Here is a 22,342-nt window from a genome sequence, read left to right as displayed (position 1 = left end):
GCCGCGGGGCGAGCGGGGGCGCCGGCCCGACGCCGCGGCGCGCGAAAATGTTGGAGATCTGCCTGAAGTTGGTGGGCTGCAAATCCAAGAAGGGGCTCTCCTCGTCCTCCAGCTGCTACCTGGAAGGTGAGCGCCTGCCCGCCGCGCCCACGGCCTCCCGGGCCTTCCCGGCCTTCCGGGGCCTGGCGGGGCGTCTGCCCCCTCCTGCTTCTGCCCCCTTCCTGCCTGCACCCTCCCCCACCGCCCCAGGGGGTGAAGAGGGCAGGGGGCCCCCTTTTCCTCCCCTTCGCCTCCCCATCCACCGGGAACCCAAGTCGGCTGTGCTTATGTCTCGTCGCGGCCCCCACCCTGGGGTGGCCCCAAGAAAGTTTTGAAGGCCAGCGCTTGGCGGGCCTGCAGGGCCTGGTGAGCCCACGCGCTGCAGTTTCCACCCTTCTGGGGAACTGTGTGTCCAAAAGGCCCGAAGCGGGTTTCTGTTAAGCGGCCGCACAAAGGCGTTGGCCCTGCCATTTATGGAGCCCTGGCAGATCTCAGCCCTCCACCATCTCATCTGCCGCCCGGAGGTCGGGCCTGGCCTGAGGGATTCTGAGGGATTCCCTTTTGCGAGAGAAAAGAAACCCTGATTCTGAGTCGGCCTTTGCGTGACCTGGGAGCAGGCCGGAGTGGGGCCTGGGGAGCCCCTGGCGAGGCCTGGGGGGGGGCCCTTCAGCTCCAGTCCTGCGCGCTGCTCGTTACTTGTCCTTCGTGTTTTGTCCTAATAAGGGGACAACTGAAGAAAAACAAATCAAATTGAGGACGAGGGGTCCTCTTCCTAGCTCCGAGATGGATCTGAGGTTGGGCCGATGTGGGCCTGGAGGCCGGTTGCTGCCCTCATCGGGAGGCCTGAGGGCCCTGGGGGCCCAGGTGTGGGCGGGTGCAGGTGCCTGGTGTTCTTCTGGAATCCGGAGAGCGGGGCTTGGCCTAGAGCAAGGGCTCCTGGCAGAGAGCGAGCCGTGGAGAAGTCAGCAGGGCCTCGCTCGTGGTTCAGCGCCTTTTTCTCTTCCTCCCACCGTCGTCTCTTCCCTATCTTTGACCTGAGGCCCCACCCGGAGTCCCCAGTGCCGCTCACACAACACCGGTGACAGCGGCAAGCCCTGTTTGTCGTCTTGCTGCGGGAGGGGTCTGTGCCACCCCTCCCTCCCTGGCACCCCCCCTTGGCAGCAGGGAGAGATGGTTTATTTGCCCTGAAAGTCGGCATCTGAGCAGCCAAAACTCGCTTCAGTTAACACCTCAGCTCTTTTCCTCGAGGCCCGCGGCCGAGCTGTTTCCATCTGAGGGGTTAGTGTTAGGCGTTAGCATCTCCATTTTGTGCTGAGTGGATGAATGGACTTTTGTGCCCAGGCTGGAGGCGTGTTTAGGTCACTGCGAAGCTGTGACAGGGTTTTGTGTTCTGGGGGAAAATTCTGGGGGACAAACTGGAGATTAGTGCTTGTACCTGGCTGGTTTAGTTATTGTCGGGGGAGGGGCACCGCAGTGTCTTGCCAGCTGGCCTTGAGCCAGTGCCGACCCCCAGCTGCACCCCCAGCTGGGTCAGGCAGCGTCAGGCAGGTGTCTCCCTGGAGTCCTCCCTCCTCCTTTCTCTGTTTCGTGTCATTAGCGGATTCCTTGTGTTGAGAGAAGTTAGCTGAGAGACGCCGAGAAGTTAGCGCTGTCTTTAGCCCAGTGATGGTTCCTTCAAACGTTGGCTGTGCTCTCGGTCTCTAGGGGAAAGCAGTTGCGACATCTGGCCAGGCAATCCAGCCTTTCTGCTTTTCTGACATCCTAAATCAATCAATCAGAGTTTATTGACACCCACTTGGGGCCCAGGCTGCTCAGGTCACAGAGAGAACTGGGTCCAGTCAGAATTTCCGTTCTTCTGTCTCGGAAGGGTCAACTGTGCCTCGCTGGCCCAGGGCCGCCTGTCGCCGGCTCCGAGCAAGACCGTCGGGCGGCCCCGCGCCGGAGTTGCTCGTTTCCCGTAGCGGAGTGGCTAATGCCGCTGGTGAAGGAGCCCGAGGCACCGAGTGACATTGTCTGCGGCAAGGGGGTGCTGGGATTTGAGCCCCAGCCACCCGCCAGAAAGGCCCCTCCCAGCCTCGCTGGGCCTTGCAGCCTGCCCGCCTCGGAGCCCCGTGGGGGACGTTCCGCTCAGAGCCACAGCGCCGAAGAAGGCAGTTTTCTTTCTCTGGAAGCCAGGTGATGGCAAACATCGTCACGAGTGTATCTGTGCATGCCAAAAGAATCTAGAAGGCAGCGAGTTAGTGGAAAGCAATTCCGTCTCACTCAGGAGGCCGTGGGCCCTTGGGGAAGTGTCGGGCGCAGGAGCCGCGGCAGCTTCTGAGTCGGGCGCTCCGCCCTGATGTGGTGTGCAGCCGCCTCTCAGCCCGTGACCACCGCCAGCTTTGTGGCCTTGGTCCACTTCGAACACCGGGCTTCCGGTTCCCTTTCCTCCCTGAGGCCCAGAGACATCGTGAACACCGGCCCCTGAACTCGGCCTGCCCTCACCTTCCCGGGTCTGCGTGCCTGTGTGTGAGAGCGAGCTTGCGAGTGCACGCAGTGTGGGTGACGCACGCGGGCAGTTAGTTTGTCCCAGGACGCGAACACCATGTCTGTGAGATGAGCTCGTGAGCTTTAGGAATTTACTTGAGGGGCCTGTCTTTGAAGGCTGCATTTCAGCAGTGAACTTTCTGGCAAATGCTGTCAGTGGTGCCAGCCAGACAGACACACGTTCAGCGTGCGAGCTTCAGAGGAATGTCCACTTTCTGAGTCCTCTTCTGAGGGCACCCCGTGCTCCCCAGCCCAGTGGCAGGAAACCAGGGGCACTTCCTGTGGCCTGGCAAGGCCTGACCTTGTTACCCAGGGCACTGGAGACGGGGGTGGGTGGGTCCGGGGTGCCTGTCCTCCCCTGCCCCGCTCGCCGTGAGCCAGCAGCTGGTGGACGCGAGTCAGGCCCGATGCACTTTGGCTGGAAATACTTGAGAGCTCGCAGTCAGGAGAGCCCAGCTGATCCCAGCTTTTGTTTCCTCGTCTCTAAGACAGAGCCCACATCTGCGTGCCCCTCAGAAGACCGTGTTGAGGAACCACGAGGTGACTTGGGTGAAAGTCTGAAGCCAAGTGCTCAGTGACTCTTCACCCCCAGGCAGCGCTGGGAGCTGCCCCTGAGCCCGGCTTCTGCCCCAAGGATGTTGCTGGGGGCCTTCCAACCTGAGGTGTGACCACCTGAGTGCCCTGCCCCGCGGCTGCCGTGGCTTGCTCTGAGTCCTGGGCTGTCAGTTCCAGAGCGAGACTCAAGTGGCCTCTCTGAGTTGAGAGTTTAGCACAGAGCAAGAAGCCCACATACATGAACTGCTATGACTTTTTTTTTTTTTTTTAAGATTTGTTTACTGGGGTGCAGGCACAGTGAGAGGATTCACCAGAGACAGCGGGGAGCAGAACAGGCAGATCGATGAAGTGCACTGCTGAGGGGAGCGAAGGGGAGACAGGAGAGGTCTGCCGCGCCCCGGGGGTCAGCTCCGAGTCCGGGGATCAAACTCGCAGTGAGGCGGCTGCGGCCAGCCTGCAGTGCGGCGTCTAAGCCGCTGCGCCACAGGGAGGGCCCGCCTGCTGTGATTTTAAGCAAGTACTTAGCGGTCTAGAACGTTGGCGCTGCCCACTTCTCCAGGGGCCGAAGCGATGGGATTGAGCTGAACCCACCCTAACTTTTCTTGTTTTCTCAAACATTTTGTTTCCAACTCTGGTAGCATAGAATGAAAACTTCCTGTGCTTGGTGTTAAGCGAAATGCATCTTCCCTTCTTCTGACCTCTCTTATTCCCGTGGTGACTATTTTAATTGTGGAGGAAAGTCTCCCAGTGGCTCATGGTGGACATTTTATTTCTCTCCAGAGGCAGTGTATCCGCAGTCCCAACATGTGAATGCTGAAAACCTCATACTGCCCGCTACCTTATTGTAAAGACTAGTTGGAATTTTGCCAGTGTGATCACGGATCTGAAATAGAAACAGGAAAAAACACCAGTGGGTAGATTTTTAAAGAGCGCGGCAGGATGGCGCGTCACAGCTGGGGCGCAGTGCCTGTGCCTGCTGTGGGCCAGTGGGGCCGAGGCTGGGAGAGGCGGGCTGGGGCATCCTCCGCATGGCCGACAGGCTTGGTCATGCGGGGCGTGGCCCGTGCCGGGGCCTGGTGTCCAGCCCTGGAGTGCGCCCCCGCGTCTAGCCCCACTAAACGGGACTATTTAAGTACAGCGCCGCCCTGGTGGCGCAGCGGGTTAAAGCGCAGCGCTATGAAGCCGGCCACAGCCGCTTCAGCTCGAGGTCGATCCCCGGGCAGGGAGTGACCCACACGGCGCGGCAGACCTCTCTTGTCCCCTGCTGCCCCCCTCAGCAGTGCACTTCATCAATCTGCCTGTTCTGCTCCCCACTCTGTCTCTGGTGAATCCTCTCACCGTCCTGCACCTCTGGCCTGTACCCCAGTTCTCAAGGCTTAAATAAATAAATCTTTTAAAAAAATACAGCAACTATGAAACATAAATTTATTATAGAACTAAGTTAAAATCAAGAACTAAAACTCAAATGGGCCAATGAAAGAATTTAACTTTTCCTCTGCAGTGGTGGATCGAAATACAAAATAAATTCTTGGGTTAGTTTTCTTTTTTCTTTTTCTTTTTCTTTTTCTTTTTTTTTAAGATTTATTTATTTGTGCATACAGAACTGGGGTACAGGCCAGAGACTCAGGGTGGCGAAAGACTTCACCAGAGACAGAGTGGGGAGCAGAACAGACAGATGGACGAAGTCCACTGCTGAGGGGAGCAGCGGGCGGGTCAGGAGAGGTCTGCCACGCCATGTGGTCACCTCCGGGGCAGGTGGGAATCGAACTCATGCGGAAGCGGCTTTAGATTCTCAGTGCTGTGCTTTAACCCGCTGTGCCACTAGGGAGAGCCGGGTTAGTTTTCTAATGGAACAATTTAACCTGCACGGTGGCGTAGCGTGTACAAGCCCCTTGTAGTCATCAGCCACCTTTAACAGCGATCCGTCTTGATTCCTGGCCTAGTAAAGGGGTCTTCGGAAGCCCTTAGAAAGAAGGAAAGAGAAAGAGCTCACTGGACTTTCTTTGGAGAGTATTGTTTTGCCCTTAGTGAGAGTGGGCCCGCTCAGAAATTGCCGTCGAGTCTTTCTCCTCGACCCACATCGCGGCTCTTCTGCTGTCCGTGGTGAAGGAGGCCGAGGAAGCAGCCGGAGCTGGAGGAGCAGAAGGGAGCCAGGTGGATGGGGACACTGTCAGGGGAGGGCCTCTCCGGCTTGGTGTCCAGCAAAATGTCTCTGTCCAGGGAGGCTGGGGGAACCAGGAGAGGGAGGTGGCCAGATGGAGGGAGCCGGGGAAGGTCCGGAGGGGAAGCGGGAACCGCAGGGCCACACGGGACAGCACAGAGGGGCCTGGGTGAGGGGCTGGACTGGACGAGAGTCCATGAGCAGCCCCAGCCCCACACGCCAGGACGACAGTCTGCTGAGCTGGGCTGGGGGCTTCCGAGGCGCGGATGGCTGGCCCGGAGCTGGCGCTCGGCCAGGCCCGCTGAGCGCGAGGTGTTGCCCGCTTCCTGCCATGTCCGTTGGTGCACGTCAGCCTTCTTACCGTACCTGGCCTGGGGGCTGACCCTTACGGGCGCCGGTCCCGAGGTCTAGCCGAGACCACGGCTCGCCGATACTTCTAGACGGTAGATGGGCCGTCAGTAACATCAGCCATCGCTTGTTAGAGCCAATCACCCCTTTGCCCCCCACAATGGTGACAGCTGAGAGACCCGAGACGCCTTCTGGGGAGACGCCTGCCCTGACTTCGGGCCCGGCCTGGTGGCCCAGGCTCACGGTGACGCTTGAAGGGAGCCAGGAAACGTGATGTGCGTGTGTGCAGACCCTTACGGCTGCAAGATGTGCAGTCTGCTGCAGAGAACCTAAGACAGAGGAAAGGGGCCCCGGGGCCTGGGCGGGGGGTGCCTGCCCCCGACAGTGGTGGAGGCTGCCAGCCCCGCTGTGCTGCGCGGTGGGGGCAGTCAGCACCGTGACCAGCGCAGCTTCCTTTAAAGAGCAGCTACTGTCGCGTGCGTCGGGTAGATCTGGGCGACGGCTCACGTTCCATAAGACAGAGAAAATTGCTGCATTCCTCTTTCGCGGTGGCTTCCCGTCCAGTCCCATTCGCTTGTCACCTGCACTGTGTCACTTCCCTGGTCCTGTCCAGGCGTGGCGGCTGGGGGCGCCCTCCGGGCACGCCTGCCGCTTCGCACGCCAGGCCGGGCCCTGCATCCCAGTTCATCCCAGTTCCATCGGAGCGGGGCTGGGCCGGGGCTGGCCCGAGAGGAGCAGCGCGTGCCTGTCCCAAGGGTTCTGCACACCTGCGTCTGGCCCTCACACAGCCTGCGCTTCACCCCTGGACAGCGCTGCAGGCCCACGCCGCTGAGGGCTGCTGTGAGGCTCAGAAGCGAGTGTTCCCGTTTCTAGCGTGTTGGGCTGAGGCGTGAACAGGGCTGTTTGCCCACGGCCAGCACGGTGCCCCGGGCAGCAGTTCCTGTGGAGGGGGGACCTCGGAGGAACAGCCCTGACGGGGGCAGGGCAGGCGGAGGAGGGCAGTGCAGGCAGGTTTACTGGAGGCAGAGCGGCCAGGAGGAGGAGGCTGGGGAGGCCTCCAGGGGTCCAGGTGGCATGGGTCAGGTCCACAGGGAGGGCAGGCGGGAAGTTTGGGGAGGCTGGAAGGGAAAGGATGGGGAGCGGGGCTGACCTCTAGAGCTGACCCTGGGGGCCTCTGGGCCTTCTCCCCACGGAGGCGGCCTCACCTCCAGCCAGGTTCTGAGGCTGCCAGGTCGGCCAGGTGTGGCTCTGGGCGGCAGGAAGCTCTGTGCCTTGCTCTGCCCCAGCGACGCTGCTGGTGGACAGGCAGGCCGCCTCCCGTGCCTCTGGGCCCGCAGCCCTCCGCAGGGATTTGGCAGAGACTGACTGCCCACCGTGCATTCAAGAAGACCCTCTGAGGGCAGCGTGGGGGTGGGTGGAGCGGCTGCACAGGGGGCGCGGACAGGCCAGACGTGGGCAGAGCGAGGTCGGAGGGCGAAGGCCGAAGCGTGGGCGTGTGGGGGAGCTCCTGGGGCGTCGAAGGGGGTGCGAGCTCCATTTCCGGCAGCTGCAGCCCCTTGACGGCAGCCCTAGGAGGGGAGAGAGACTGCCCTTTGGTTTTTCGCGCCCTGATGGAGGGCGGCGTCGGCTGTGTGCGCTGGGCCGCAGTGGGCCCGTGGGCCGCGGCTCGTCAGGCTGGCTCTGAGACCCTCGCTCCTGTCCCCTGCTTCCTTTGCTGGGCACGGTCGCTGTTGGGCTTCACCCCCCGGTGAGTCTGCCCCTCCACGACCCCTGGGTCTCCACCTGTATCTTCTCGTGACTTTCTCCAGCTCTTACCTTCTTCGACTTCTGCCACATACACTCTCATTAATTCTGTTTGTCCCACAAGGTTGTTCTCTGTGTCGTCACCACCTTGCCCCGCGCCCTGGCTCACCAGCAGCTGGCACAGTGTTCTGGGGTGCAGGGAAAGTTTTGTTGAGAATGAGCAGAATGCCAAGGCTGGATTTAGCTAAACGTGCTTTTAAATAGTTTTTACCGCGCTGAGCAAGAGTGTAAATTGCAAAAGGCGCATGTAGAATGCAGATGAAAATGACTTTCGTCAAGTTCACATTGTGGGAAATAATACTTTTCCTCTGAGCTCATATTATAAAAAGTCGTATGAGACTGTTCCCAACTGGCTGGAGAACGGCCTGCACATGACCTCATCAGTTGGAACGGAGCGCGAAATAAAACACGACGTCTTTACCCTTTTATGCAGGATCTGTGTAGACGATTTTTAAATCACAGAGGCTCCTTGAACTGCAGGAGAATAGTGCAGGCCCACAAAGGAAATAAGAATAAAGCAGCACGCTTTAGGTCACTGAATGTTAACGAGAGAGGGGCGGTAATGGGGTCCCACTGCTGCCCCCAGCGGGCAGCCCTGGGCGGCATGGGCTGCTGCTTGGCTGCCCCGGCCAGCCAGAGGGGGCGGCTCCCGGTGTCTGCCGGCAGGGAGGCTCCCTCCCCCGGGACCAAAGTGGCCCCCTGGCGTCCCAGCCCTCCTCTGCTCGGCCAGCGGAGTGCAGCAGCAGCAGCGGCCCTGGCAGTCCAGACCCCAGACCATGTCGGGATATATTGCATAAACACTTTGGGCCGGTGACTCACTGAAGCAATGGATTTTTAAAAAAAAATATGTATGCATACAGAACTGGGGTACAGGCGAGAGGTGAGGTGAGAGGATTCACCAGAGACAACATGGGGAGCAGAACAGGCAGACTGACGAGGTCCACTGCTGAGGGGAGCAGCGGGCGGGTCAGGTGAGTCTGCCGCGCCATGGGGGTCACCCCGGGGCGGGGATCAAACTCACACTGAAGTGGCCTTAGCTTCTTAGTGCTGCGCTCTGACCTGCTGTGACACCAGGGAGGGTCCAGAAATGGATGTTTTTACATAAAATGATGTTTACGTTGCAGTTTAAAAACCCAGACATTTTCTTAGAATACCATCCAGGCAGGTTTGTTTCACACAGAGCCAGGGCGTTTTGCGCGTTGTTCTTTCTGCCTCTTCAGACGGACGCGCCGATGTCCTCAGCGGGAGCCCGCAGGTCTTTGGGGGCCGGGGGGCCGGAAAGCGTCAGGTGTCCCAGTCTTGGCCTCAGCTGACTAATGAATGACTCTTCTGGGATTTGGTGGTGGTGGAAACCTTTCATTCACTGCTCATGAAACAACAAAAGGGTTTGAAATGGGATGGAGCGCTTCTGTAAATACAACTCTCATAGTCATTGAAAATGAGACTCAGAAGGGTTGCTGCAGGAACAGCGCTTCTGTAAATACAACTCTCATAGTCATTGAAAATGAGACTCAGAAGGGTTGCTGCAGGAACAGGAGTAAGAGCAGACGCTAAGATCTCGTTTCGGAGACTTGGCAGTAGCCAGCAGATCCTCTGGGAGAGCAGAGGAGGGCCGGCATTCTGAGTATCTTCTTGAGTGAGACCCGCGGGCTGCTTCAGGGCCTGACCTCCGGCTGGTGAGCCTGGGCGACTCGGCTCCCTCTGCGGCTCCGGCCTGGTAAGCTGTGAGCATTTTAAGTTTGCAGAGCCGAGCACGCTGTGAAATGAAGCCAGGCACTTGGCGTGCATGCGCCATGAGTCAAGTTTGACATCAGTCTGGACTGGGAATTGACTGGAAGGTTCGGCGTTGGGCTGTGGCTCCGCTGTGGAGTCTTGACCCAGAGGCATGCATGAGCAATACTTCCCGTTGGGCTTTGGCCATTAATCTGTGGAATGAAGCAAGAACTGGAGAGGAAAATCGAGAGCCTGCCTTGGATTTCCTGACGTCCTGTTGAATCAAAAAAGCAGTAGGAGGCCCGTTCCTTCCTGACAGAGGCCCCGCTGTCCCCTCTTTTGACGCTCCCAGCGCCTGTCTCCACGTTGGAGACGGTCCCGTAACCCACACTTGGGATGGCCAGTCACCCTGGGCCAGTATCTGCCTTCTGCTTATTCCAGGTGTTTTACAGGCCCCTTCCCCGGTTATGTAACTTTGATCAAACCCAGATGCTGCAGGATGTTTGATAGAAGAGGTCAGATGGCATGTGAGAAGAAAAGCATTTCTGTATCCCTGGCTTGGGTTTAATTTCCTGTGCGGCGGCCCTGCCAGAGGCGCGTGCGTGTGACCCTGAGGCTGGGGCCCAGGAGGGGACACAGATGCGTTTTCAGGACGGCTCGCCGGGTGTCTCCGTGTCCGCTGACTTCTCTTCTGAAGTGTCCCTGTTTTCATGATTGTAAACAGTGGAGAGATCCTGTCTCTAGCAGGGAGAGCTAGAAATAAAGGTGTAGGTCTGAGGCTGAGGACTCGAAGGTTGCCGGCAGGTGAGCGCTGGGTGGGGTTGTAGGGGAGAGCTGGTCCTGGCAGGCGGTGGTGAGGCTGGAGAAAATGGCCCTCGCCTCTGTCGGTAGAGAAGAGTGGACAGAAAATGTTTGTCATTCTACACCCTCTTGTACCACTTGGTATTAATTTTGATATATTTTAATGCTCTAAGCAGCAGACTTTCATATTATAAATGAACAATATACAAGACATAGGGAGACAGACTATTTTTAACTGGGTTAAATTTTTTTTAAGATCTATTTTTTTATGTGGGAGAAAAACTGGGGTACAGGCCAGAGGTGTTGGGTGGCAGTGAGAGGATCCACCAGAGACGGAGCGGGGAGCAGAACAGGCAGATGGACTGAAATCCACCTCTGAGGGGAGCAGCAGGGGACAGGAGCGGCCCTGGGGGTCACTCCCGGGCCGGGGATCCACTCGAGGCCACAGTGGCTGGTGACAGCTTGCCAGTGCTGAGTCTTTAACACCCAGGCCACCAGGAAGGCCCTGAGTTAATTTTGAATTAATGAATTTTAAAAGCTTAAATTACTTGGGAATAGTAGCTACCACTTTGGAGTGTGAGTACTTTTTTTTTTTAGCAAGATTTGGAAAAGAACTGGTTAAAAGACTTTGAACCACCCATCTTATACTGTGTACACACATGTTAAGAAATGGAACAAATCAGGCATATATGATGTTGAAACAGACGTTTTTGCTGCTGATCATAAAAATAAATCCCCCCTTCTTGCCTCTTCCTCTTCCAGAAGCCCTGCAGAGGCCAGTGGCGTCCGACTTCGAGCCCCAGGGTCTGAGCGAGGCGGCTCGATGGAACTCCAAGGAAAACCTTCTCGCTGGTCCCAGTGAAAATGACCCCAACCTTTTCGTTGCGCTGTATGATTTTGTGGCCAGTGGGGACAACACTCTAAGCATAACTAAAGGTAAGCAGCCGCGGGCAGCCGCGGGGTGGAGAGACGGGAGCGGGGGAGGCGGCCACTGGCCTCCGCTCTGCCTACTGGAAGGGCAGACTGAGCCTTGGGAGCGTGGACACGTCACCCCTACGACAAAACAAAACAGTGCAGCCTTCCTAGAAGAGAGTCACGGCCTTAATCAAGGAGAAGCGGTCCCGCGCCGGTCCTCAGCAGCACTGACTCCCCGGCCCTGAGTAGAGCATGACGTCTGCGCCAAACACTCTCCTAAGTCGCTGAGCATCTCCCGTGTGCTGACTGGCGCGCACGTGCCAGGCTTGGGAGCGGAGCTCTGGGCTGCCCGAGCGTTCAGTGCCGCCCGGGACCACCGCCGCACCGCGCCTCCGTTTTCACACACTTGTAGTGGGTGCGTTTGGGGGCTTGTGTAAGCGAAATAGGTATCTGCGCCTCGGAGACCCCAGGGGAGATGCCAGGATGGACGCCGGAGCGCGAAGCCGCCGTTGAAGTCGAGGTGCCTGATTGCTGTGCTGGTTTGTTCCCAAGGTGAAAAGCTCCGGGTCTTAGGCTACAATCACAATGGAGAGTGGTGTGAAGCGCAAACCAAAAATGGCCAAGGCTGGGTCCCCAGCAACTACATCACGCCGGTCAACAGCCTGGAGAAGCACTCCTGGTACCACGGGCCGGTGTCCCGCAACGCCGCCGAGTACCTGCTGAGCAGCGGCATCAACGGCAGCTTCCTGGTGCGCGAGAGCGAGAGCAGCCCCGGCCAGCGGTCCATCTCGCTGCGCTACGAGGGCCGGGTGTACCACTACAGGATCAACACCGCGTCCGACGGCAAGGTAGGCCCGCGCCGCGGCTGGGCTCACCGCGCTGCCGGGAAGCTCTGCCCGGTGTGTGAGGAAGCTGAGTGGGCGGCAGGCGTCACTTGCTGGCTGGGAGACCCACTCGGGCCCTCGCCCGCCTCGCGCCCAGCGGGCGGCTCTGGGTCTGCCTGGAGCCTGCCACCGCCCGCCGGTTGCGCCAGTGGAGCGTCTGCTGGGCTGTGGACGCCGCGCTCGGTCGGGCTCCACCTCTGGCCGGTGTTTAGAGGCCGCCTCCCGGCCCTCCTGGAGCCGCGGCTCTGCGCACATGTGCACACGCGTCCCCCTCGTGTGTGGCTGGGAACGAGCTGCACTTCCGCGTCGGCGACACGGGGGCCACGGGGTCACGTGCCCAGGCCAGAGCCCGGGCTCTGCGGCAACACGGCGGCCGGGGACAGGCTGCGAGGCTGTGCGCAGGGTGGAGCTGGGTTTCGTATGTTTAAGGCGCGCCTGGCGCGCTCTGTGCTGAAACAGAGAAAGAACAAAAAGAACTACTGAGAAAAATGGGGCGCCGGCCACCGACGTGTGCGCGTGGGCCGAAGAGGCGGCTGCTTGGGCCCTCTCGTGCTGCCTCCTGCTGGCCGCCTCGCTGGCGGGTCTGAGGTGTCCCGCAGGACGGCAGTCTGCCGGCGGGGACTCCCGCCTTCCGGAGCCCCGGTGGGGACGCCACCTCGCCCCTCTCCGCTGCAGTGCGTGCTGATGTTTTGTGTCTAACCTGTGTCTCAAAAGATGGCGGTGTGACGCCAGCCGCTTCGTAGTGGCCGCGCCTGCGGGGGCCACGGAGCCCACACACTTCCGCACCTTGCGCCCCTGGCCAGCTCTACACTGCCCCGCGCGAGCGTCCTTTACGAGGGCGCCCGGTGGCCCTCGCTTTGCACTTCCAGTCCGCCCCGGGTCAGTGTGGCTTCGGGTCCCTAATCTGCCGTCCTCACCCGCTGGGCTGTTCCCATGCAAGCCCAAGACCGAGTGTCAGCTCCTGTCAAAGTGCGCAGGGCCTGCGGCCGGGCCGTCAGGGGCGTGCAGGCGCGCACTCGCGGGCTTGGCTGCATCCCCACGTCCTAATGCTGCCTGGCCCCGTCCTGTTCCCGCCACCGAGCGCCGTGGGCCTGCAGGGCCGTGCTGCTGCCCGCGCCGTGCTCGCACGCAGACTGCGCGGCCCGGGGCCTGTGAGCAGAGACGGCCTTCGGGGGCGCACGGAGCGGCGTGAGGGCTGCTTTTCCCCGGAGCAGTTTGATCAGCACCTGGGACAGATGCAGGCAGGCGAGCTACGGCGGGCAGCGCGCTGGCCCCTCGGAGGCCTGGGCCGTGCGGCGCTGGCGCCTGGAGGAGCGGCTCGCCCTCAAGCTGGGGTGTGCGTGCCGGCGGGCTGGGAGCCCCGCTGGGGGAGCCTTGTCCCTGCCCCTGGGGGTCTCACCCGCTAACCCCAGGAAGGTACCGTGTCCCGCCTCCCGGGCACCGACTCCCCCCTCAGCTGTCTGGGCACCGAGGCAGGGTGGGGGGCAGACCCTGAGGCCGCGCGTGGGGGAGCCAGCCCAGGGGGCGGTGCTCAGAGGGTGTCCCTGCAGCCGGGCGTCGAGCTGCCCCTCACGGTGCGGGGCTTTGAGGCGGCCTTCGTGGATTTCTAAGGGGGAAAATCGAAGACTTGTTGGAGGGACAGTGGGGTTAGTGAAATTTGATTCTTTCTTTCAAATTAGCGAATCTTTAGAAAACAACTGTCTTTGCAAGGTTCTCCACGGCCCAGGGGATTCCTCTTGCCTGACTGACCTCTCCCTTCCTGCGCCTGAGCCTCCGGCTGGTCAGTCAGCCCAGGACCACGCGCTGAGGGCCGGAGCCAAGTGGCCCGGCACCCGCAGAACGGCAACGCCAGTTGCGGCCGTGGCCGTGGCCGCTAGCCCGCCTCGAAGACCCTCGCGGCCCTGGGATTCGATTGTCGGTCTGATGCTCTCCGAGCTTGGGCCCTCTGCTCCCTGCAGAAGTAGGGACTGGCCTTGGCCACCACCCCGCTAGCCGCGCTCAGTTGCTTGGTCACTTGTGTGTACACCTGACTCCCTTGTGGGGGGCGCCGCCGTCGAGTCCCTCGGGCCCCGGGCCGTCCCCCCCTTGCTCCGCAGCGAGCTGCCGGGTGACGTGTCTGGCAGGGCTCTGAGGCGTCAGGTTCAGGGCCGCAGGGGCGGCGCCTGGGCCACGCTCGGCAGAGGTGCTGGCGGGCGCATGGTGGCCCTGCCCTGCCCTGCAGACCCAGCGCCTTACTCAGGGCTGCGCCCTGCGGGTGGGGGACCCTCTCGGGCAGGGCAGCAGCCTGTGCAGGGCCTGAGGTGGGGCTCCCCAGCAGGCAGGTGGAGGAGTGCCGTCCGGGGCCTGCTAACAGAGTCTGGCCGTCGGGAAGCCTCTGGCGTCCCACTCGGCCGGTCACTCCTGCCGTGAGATGGGCAGCTGGCAGGCCGGCCAGCACCAGTGTGCGTGTCGGTGCCAGCCTGATGGCCGCTGCCCAGCGTGCTCGCCGTACTTCTGCTCCGGCCCGCGGGCGCCCGGCAAACATTAGTCAGCGCACCGGAGCCGGTCAGGCCCGCGCTGACCCACATCGACCCAGACATGACGTCAGAAGACGGCGCGGCACTGGAGGGGAGCGTTTTAATATTTCATAAGTGTCAGTTATGTAAATTTATGTTGAAAAATGACCCGAGTCAGAGTCCGTAAATTAATAATTGAAAAGGATAGTCTGTCCATTCTGCAAAACCTCCCTAACGCTGAAGCCGGGGATCCTGTGGAAAGTCACGGAGCCAAGGACGATCTATGTGAAGGGCTGGGGCGCCATCTGCACACAGAGGCTCTCGGGTGGGCGGGGCGAGGGCGGGGCTCTCGGGTGGGCGGGGCGAGGGCGGGGCTCTCGGGTGGGCGGGGCGAGGGCGGGGCTCTCGGGTGGGTGGGCAGTAGGTGCTGAGCCTGGGCCCAGAGACCTCACCCTGCACCCCTGCTCTCCCCCTGAGCTCCACAGCTGGGGGCTCCCATTGCAGGCAGGCCTTCTGGACACTGTTCGGGCGCGCCATCAGCTGAGCTGCCCCTGGGGGGCCAAGGGCGCCTGCCACCCGCAGACTCGCATGCCTCGGCCTTCACAAGCTGCTGAGTCTGGGTGTGTGGGCACTGCACTGGGTGGGGGGCTCGGGGGTTGCTGCCCACTGCCCCCACTCGCTCTGCCCTTGCAGGGCTGAGCACCACAGGCAGCAGTTCCCTTGGAGGCTTCTCCTCGGGGCTCTGAAGTGCAGGGGAGGGTCCCCCAAAGACTCTGCCACACACGGGCACTGCCTTGCAAAGCTCCAGCCTGTTGGACAACCCGCGGCTTGTTTAGATGCTATTTTAGTAGAACGCTACCAGAAGTTTTGGAGTCCCTGTCATCTAAGCCAGAATTTGCCATCAGCTGCCTAATTTTTAAAAACTTGCTTATGTCACAACCCCAAGCAAAGAGAAAATCTTGTTAATGAGCCCTCGTCACCCTCTTCACAGTTGTAGAGGAAGTCAGCTGGTGCTTTGTTACTGTTTTCTTGAAAATACTGTGTCACCTGAGGATGCCAGCGTGCAGAGGGCAGTGGTGCCCGGCCCGCGTGAGCTTCCAGCTGCCGCTTCCCGCTTCTGAGGTGCTAAGGTGCCTGGTGCCCGTCCTGCCCACGTCTGCGCAGCCTGCGCACGTCTCAGGGCGAATCCTGGTGCGATCTCACCTACCCCTCCCTCGGCGCTCAGGTGAGCACGCCCATCCAGGTGTGTGCTGGCCCGGCCCAGGGGACCTGGCCCGTCACGGTGTGGCCTTGTCTTTGGTGAGGCCACGTCCTCCCCACATCGCTGAAACAAACGAGAGGAGAGAGCTGTCTGTGGCCACGTTCTTGCTTTCTGTCACCTGCTCCTTCCAACCCATCCATCTCAGCTGAGTCCGACCCAGGGGGCAGGGGGGTGCCCGAGCAGGCCTCCAGCCGCAGTGGGGCTCAGCTGCGAGCCCCGCACTCGTGCCTGAACCCCTTAGCCGCGACGGAGGCGTGCAGCTGTGTGGGGGGCACCCCTCTGCGGCGGGGCGCCGTGTAGGCACTGGGACTTCAGGTCGGGCCTCTGGTGCTTCCAGCAGCTCACGTCAAGGCAGCGGGGACGCAAAGGAGATTTTGTCTTATTTCGTGACTTTGGCCTCCGATCACTGTTCTGGTTCGTTCCACGTTGTAGGTACTGTGCTAGCACCGTACTGAAGTGACTGTTGTGCAGTCAGCTAACACTTCATGAGTGAACAGCGGCGCAGCGGGTGCCTCTTGTGAGCCCGTTCTCTGGTCCTGCCCCTGGGATACAGCTGAGATAGCCAGCAGTTCCGCTCTCTACCGCGGAGCTGCCCATTTGGTGTGGTCTGGTAGGCTGTTCTGGGGGCCTGGGGCCTCTCGGGTTAATTAACGGCAATAGCGTCCCCGGGCCCAAAATGTAACCTGCCAGATCATACCAAAGAGGGGTGTCCTTGCGCGTCTCAGGGCCGCGTGGCTGAGGGCGCTGCCCTGGCGAAGCTGGGTCTGCAGTGAGGCCGCAGTCACGGGCAGACCGCGGGGCGCCGCCTCTGGGGCAGGGGCTGGGGTGCTCTGTGGGGGTGTGTTGGCCTGAGAGGTGAGCGGGAGCTGGGCCGAGAGCTTGGGCGAGTGCAGGGCCAGGCCCGGGGGGCGGCGGCTGTGGCTGGCAGGGGACTCGGGGTTCGGGGCTCCTCGCAGGAGCCAGACTGGGACGGAGGGGCGGCGCTCCGAGGAGGGGCTCGAGGGAGGGCTCGGCAGCGCCAAGCCCCGGGCAGTCACTGCTGCTCCAGAAGGCGGCTGCCGCCCGCACAGAGAAGGCCCAGCGAGCGCTTTCCTGGGCACGCGGGCTGCGGGGCGCTGAGCCTGCCGTGCCCCGCCTTGCGGCCAGCCTGTGCCCTCCTGTGGGCTGAGCCTCCTTTTGTCCTCAGCTCTACGTGTCCTCAGAGAGCCGCTTCAACACGCTGGCCGAGCTGGTGCACCACCATTCCACCGTGGCCGACGGGCTCATCACCACCCTCCACTACCCAGCCCCCAAGCGCAACAAGCCCACGGTCTACGGCGTGTCCCCCAACTACGACAAGTGGGAGATGGAGCGCACGGACATCACCATGAAGCACAAGCTGGGAGGAGGCCAGTACGGGGAGGTGTACGAGGGCGTGTGGAAGAAGTACAGCCTGACGGTGGCCGTGAAGACCTTGAAGGTAGGCCCAGCGCCCCTGCCCGCTGCCCGCTGCCCGCTCGCGGCTCCTGCTCTGCCGCCGTGGCCTCCGCGTCCAGGCGGCCGCCCCGCACCTCGGCGTGCCCGCGAGCAGTGCTCGCCGTGGGAGTCGTTTGGGAGGCCAAGCCCTTTCCGTGGCAACTCTTCACGCTGTGGGCTGCCGCTCCCGCTGTGTGGTGGTTCGGTCACTTCTGCAGTCTGCGTGCTGAGGGAAAGCGAGCGCAGAAGGCTGCTCGCGCGCGAGGAGGTGGAGGCCAGGCCCGGGGCGGCTGTGGCTGGCAGGGGACTCGGGGCTCGGGGTTCCTCACAGGAGCCACCTTGGGACGGAAGGGGCAGGGCTCCGAGGAAAGGCAGGGCGGGGCCCGGGGCACCCCCACGCCCCTTCCTGGCTCGTGCACCCTCTCAGCTGAGGGCCTTCGTGGCTTCCGTGGCTTCCGGGGGGCTTTCCCTGTTGAGGTTCTTTGAGATCCTCAGGGTGCCAGGACAGGAGATGGCCTTGGCCACCTCTGCGGGCTGCCTGTGGCGGGAGCGCCCCCTGGCGTTGGCCTGCGATACCGCCACGTGTGCCGCTCAGCGGAGAGGGAGCCCCCTCTTGTCACTTTTAGAAAAGAAAGAGAACGGAAGCACCCTCCACAGAAAAAAGGAGTCAGGCGTGCACATGTGCCCCAGGGCTCAGGTCCAGGTTTTTTTTGTTTTTTTTTACAAAGTTTATTTTTACATCATTTTGCACATTTTTTTTTCCATCTCGATTGTAATCCCCACTGGTTTCCCATCAGGTCCAGGTTTTGTCTGGTGCCAAACACTGGCCTCGGGGGTCAAGTCTCCCTCCCAGGCAGGCCAGTGTGCTGGGGCAGGCCGCCTTCCTCAGCCGGCTGTCCCACAGGCGAGGGCGTTTAACACAACGAAGTGTTTGCTTAAGTAGCATTTCTCGTGGCCCCTCTGTTTCTCGGTCCCTGGGATGTGAGGTGAGTTAGCCAGAGCGCTTCACCTCGGCCAGAGACTGCAGCCGTGTGGCGCTGGGGCTCTTTGCCCCAGCTGTCAGCGCTTCTCTCCCAGCGCCTCTCTGTACCAGGCTCCCGCCAGCCTGCGCCAGGGCTTAGCGTCGGCCCCATAGCGCGGCCATGTCTCCGCCGCAGGGGCACAAGCCCCCCCCCCAACCTGGGCTCAGGGGGGCGCCTGCAGGCAGCCCTGGGCTTACACCCTCAGACGGGGAGGAGGCGACTGCAGCTGGCCCCGAGGGCCCCTGAGCGCCAGCCACAGGCGTGCGTTTGACGGCCGCCAGCAGCCCCGCTCTCGGCCTTCCCTGCGCGGTGCGTGATGAGCAGGTCGCCCTGGAACGGCGTCTCGCAGGCAAGAGAAGCCTGAGCCTCAGATGAGCTGGCTGCGGAAGCGTGTAAGTGGGTGTTTGTGCAGCTGCCGTGAAGGCCCTTCTGTGAGTGGCAGAGCGGGAGAGGCCGCTGGTGACCCCCTGGTGGCATTTAGGCCCATAACTGGCAGAGTCACCACTGAAGGAAATGACCTTGAGGCTGTTAAGGCTTTACCGTTGGGCCCAAGTCTCTGCCTGAGTTATGGGCAGGCGGTGCACGCGGTGTCCCCGACCGTGGTTTTCGTGACCTTCCAGAAAGAGCCTGCACGCGGGGTGGCACCGTGTGCTGTGTCCTCTGCTCTGAGCACTGCGGCCGGGAAGCTGCGTCTGTGGGGACAGCACCTGGTGGTCCCCTCCGTGGGTCCCCTGGGCCGCCCACGCGCGTGCGCCCTCACCAACGTGCATTTGGATTTGGTTCTGTTTTCTCCTTCCCAAGAAGCGTTTGACCGAGTGCTCTGGCTGTGCGGGGGCGGGGGCGGGGGTGGTGCCCGTGCCCTCCTCTGCGGTGGGCTCTCTAGGGGTGTCGGGGCCGTCTCTGCGCTGGTGCGTCTCCGACTCCCCCGTGCTTTGGGGGCCACCGCTAGCCCCGCGGGGTGTGTTTTCCAGCGAGCCGATCTGGCCCAGGCGGGAGGGAGGCGGCGCTCCGCTTGGCACTTGGCTGAAGAACCACAAGGACATGTGAGAGCTGAGTGGGCACAGCGGGGGGCAGCCCTGAGGCGGCAGCCGATGGGGAGCTGCTCTTGGGGAGCGGCCTGCCGGCAGAAAGGACAAAGCCGCTTGGGAACTGGCCGCGTGGCGCGCCGACACTGTCCGCGGGCTCCCCGGGAGCAGGGCCGGCCCTCCTGGTAAAGGGGCGCCCCGCAGTGGGGCCTGCTGCTGAGCTGCCCTGGGGCAAGCGGCCGGTCTCTCCTTCTGGCGCTGCACAGACAGGAGCGAGGGGCTGGCCGTGCTGAGGGGCGCCACCTGCCCCAGGCGAGGCCGGGAGCCCCAGCTCCTGCACGCGGCCTCCGCATACCCGGAGGACTCCGCTTCAGAAGATGCTGGAATGTTCTAAAGTAAAAGTAAAGGAGCTTATCGGGGCAGCGCCAGGTTGTCTCCAGTTATCTAGTAAGTGGCCGCGGCAGGCAGTTTACATTAAGTGGAAGCGGGTCCTGGCCAGGGAGGGACCCCCAGGCCGCAGCAGACCGCTCCTGCCCGCCACCTGCCTGTTCCGCCCCCACCCCGTCTCTCTCCACCCCTGCACCTCTGTCTGGCTCAGCTCTGTGTGCATCTTTTAAACGTTTCTTTTTAAGCAGAGGCAGGTCTGATTCCAGCAGGGGGAGACAAGCTCACACTGATCTTTTTTCTGTAAGAGAAAGAAAAGGAGACTTAGTTGTGTGTGTAGAGAGGCCCACGGTGTTCCTTCTGCGTGTGTTTGTTTTCAAGATCTAGAGCATGGTCCTTTGAGAATTAAAAGAGTGCGTGAGTATTTCTGAAGATACTGCGCTGTGCGGTTTGTGGTGTGGGACTGTGAGAAGAACCGTCTGCTCGTCTGGGCAGCCTCGTGTGCAGGAGCTTTGACACTCCAGCCAAGCGGTCTCTTTCGCACCCCAACCCTGGCTTGAGTGGCGTTGCCCCCCCAGCCGGCGCGCACTCCTGCCTGACCTTGGCGAGTCACCCCAGTAAAGCAGAGCCCCCTCCAGAAACCCGTCTGCTGCGATGTCAAGGAGCAGAGAGGACTCAGAAGAGCCCAGGGGCTGCGGGCCGCCAGCAGGAACGAGCTCTCGCCCCCCAGCTCCTCCCAGCTTGACAAGAGCAGCTCGCCCTTTTGGAAGAGAATAAACAGTTTCAGAGCTCCGGCCTGGCAGCGAGCTCAGTGATGGCTGGCACTCACGTGCCCTTCACGCTGCGGTGCGCGGGGCAGAGCCCCGAGGCCGTGGGCCGGTGGGTGGCCCCAGGCCCTGTGCGCCTGCCCCAGGTGCGCCCCGACACAGGCCTGGCCAGGGAACTCAGGCTCCACGCGGGGGCTTGGCGGGGTGTCTCTGCCTCGGCGGCCGACTCTCGTGGCCAACAGACACGCCGCCCCCCGCGCCCACGTGGGGCTCAATGGCCAGTGCCCGGGCGGCGGTCTCAGCCTGTGCAGGGCTCGGCGTCCGCGCGGCAGCGGCTGCGGTGTGTCCTGGCACCCAGCGCCCAGGCTGGAACCGCGACAGGTGTGTGAGGAGGTGTGGAACTGTCACCCCGCTGGCTCTGGGTCGTCGCGGGCACCTTTGTGCCCCGGGTGAGGCGCTGTGAGCCTGCCGAGACGTGCGGGACGTGGTGCAGGCGGGGCTGCGGGCTGTGCGGAGGGTTATTTTGGAGCTGAGCGATCGCCCTGAGGCAGTGGCGGTTGCCTCCTTAGGAGCCCACCAGGCCGCAGGCTGGCGGCGGGGTGGCGCCCCAAAACCTGGCACTTCGCAGACCCTTCAGGTGCTTTCTCTCCATGTGAAGCATTTTAGGGTCCATTGGAAACTGGACCCACATTCGTGACATTGTGTGCCTCCCCCCACCCTGGCCCACGAACCCCACCAAGGGAGGGGCGGAAGTGAACCCCACCAAGGCAGGGGCGGAAGTGAACCCCACCAAGGGAGGGGTGGAAGTGAACCCCACCAAGGCAGGGGCGGAAGTGCCCTCTCTGCTCTCACCGCTCTAACGTGCTGCCCCAAACCCCCCGCCCAGCCCCAGGGGAGGGCGTCGTGCACTGGGCGGCCGCTGGGCCCGTGGAGAGCAGAGCCCGGTCGGAAGCGCGGCGGGGACTGTCCTGATGTGTCAACCACGCAGGCACGCCTTGCCTTGCTCAAGTGAATTCGCTCCCTCCCTTACTTTCTGCAGGAGGACACCATGGAGGTGGAAGAGTTCTTGAAAGAAGCAGCAGTGATGAAGGAGATCAAGCACCCTAACCTGGTGCAGCTCCTGGGTGAGGCAGCGCCCCGAGCAGAGCCCGGGTTCTCGGGGGCCCTCGGGGTGGTCGGGAGCGGCCGGCTGGCCTCCGCTCTGATGCCGTTCGTGCCGCACGGGCGGGCGCAACCTGGGCAGAGCCTTTCATTTTGAGGTGACACCCAGAAGCCCTCCCGTGAAGAGCTCAGTTCGGCCTCTGAAAGTTGGGGTTTTCGGGGTGCCTTCACGGGCCTGTGAGCAGAAACGGCCATTTGGCGTCAGCCAGCAGCGACTTTGCCACGTGGTGGGAGCCTGGCCGCTGCCCCTGAACTCCGTGGGAACCTCCCGGCCCGGCCAGACCTAGCTCACGGCTGGAGCGGAGAGGGGCACCTCGCCGGCCCCTCGCACGGTGTTGGGGGCCGGCCGGGCGCCCGGCCGTGGGGCTCGCTCCAGAAGCCCTTTCGTCAGGGCCAGGGCTCTCTGGTCGTCACGGGTGGCGCCGCGCTGAAGCCCCCTGCGTCTCGCTGGCAGGGGTCTGCACCCGGGAGCCCCCCTTCTACATAATCACCGAGTTCATGACCTACGGGAACCTGCTGGACTACCTGCGCGAGTGCAACCGGCAGGAGGTGACCGCGGTGGTGCTGCTGTACATGGCCACTCAGATCTCGTCCGCCATGGAGTACCTGGAGAAGAAAAACTTCATCCACAGGTAGGCGCCCGGGCGGAGCCCGCGGGGCCTCGGGACACGGCCGGCGCAGTTCCCGGGGAGCCGGCTGGGCCCACGGCGGCACTGGCCCAGCCGGCTCCGACCCGGGGTAGGAAATGCTCCGCCTCAGGACCATTTTGCATCGAGTGGGATAGTAAGTGAAGTCCGCGCAAGTTCCGCCTAATTGCAGCTTGCTCTCCCCCTGCATCCTGCCACCCCCCAGCCGGGCAGCAGCCAGGGCCGTGTCTAGGCCGGGCCCCCCCCAAGCTGGGCAGCAGTCAGGGCCATGTCCGGGCTGGGGGGCCCCCCCAGCTGGGCAGCAGCGAGGGCCATGTTCGGGCTGGGGGGCCCCCTTCTTCCTAGCTGGGCGGCCCCCTTCTCCCTAGCTGGGCAGCAGC

At 62.2% G+C, this 22,342-nt stretch overlaps 1 protein-coding gene across 1 annotated transcript in view; it reads left to right on the top strand.

The window, feature by feature from the left end:
- Positions 1-19: 19 nt before the first annotated feature.
- The window catches only part of ABL1 (ABL proto-oncogene 1, non-receptor tyrosine kinase), a 31,617-nt gene continuing 9,294 nt past the window's right edge, over positions 20-22,342 (top strand). The window contains exons 1-6 of the mRNA XM_004677879.2: positions 20-126; positions 10,709-10,882; positions 11,414-11,709; positions 16,688-16,960; positions 21,194-21,278; positions 21,770-21,947. Coding sequence (XP_004677936.1) covers positions 48-126; positions 10,709-10,882; positions 11,414-11,709; positions 16,688-16,960; positions 21,194-21,278; positions 21,770-21,947 — 1,085 coding nt within the window. The 5' untranslated portion in view covers positions 20-47. The remainder of the gene's footprint in view (positions 127-10,708; positions 10,883-11,413; positions 11,710-16,687; positions 16,961-21,193; positions 21,279-21,769; positions 21,948-22,342) is intronic.

Source organism: Condylura cristata, unplaced genomic scaffold (assembly GCF_000260355.1).
Source record: "Condylura cristata isolate star-nosed mole 26May11 unplaced genomic scaffold, ConCri1.0 scaffold00006, whole genome shotgun sequence".
Classification (NCBI taxonomy): domain Eukaryota; kingdom Metazoa; phylum Chordata; class Mammalia; order Eulipotyphla; family Talpidae; genus Condylura; species Condylura cristata.
Note: the sequence above shows the minus strand (reverse complement) of the source record. Positions and strands in the feature narration are given on the sequence as shown.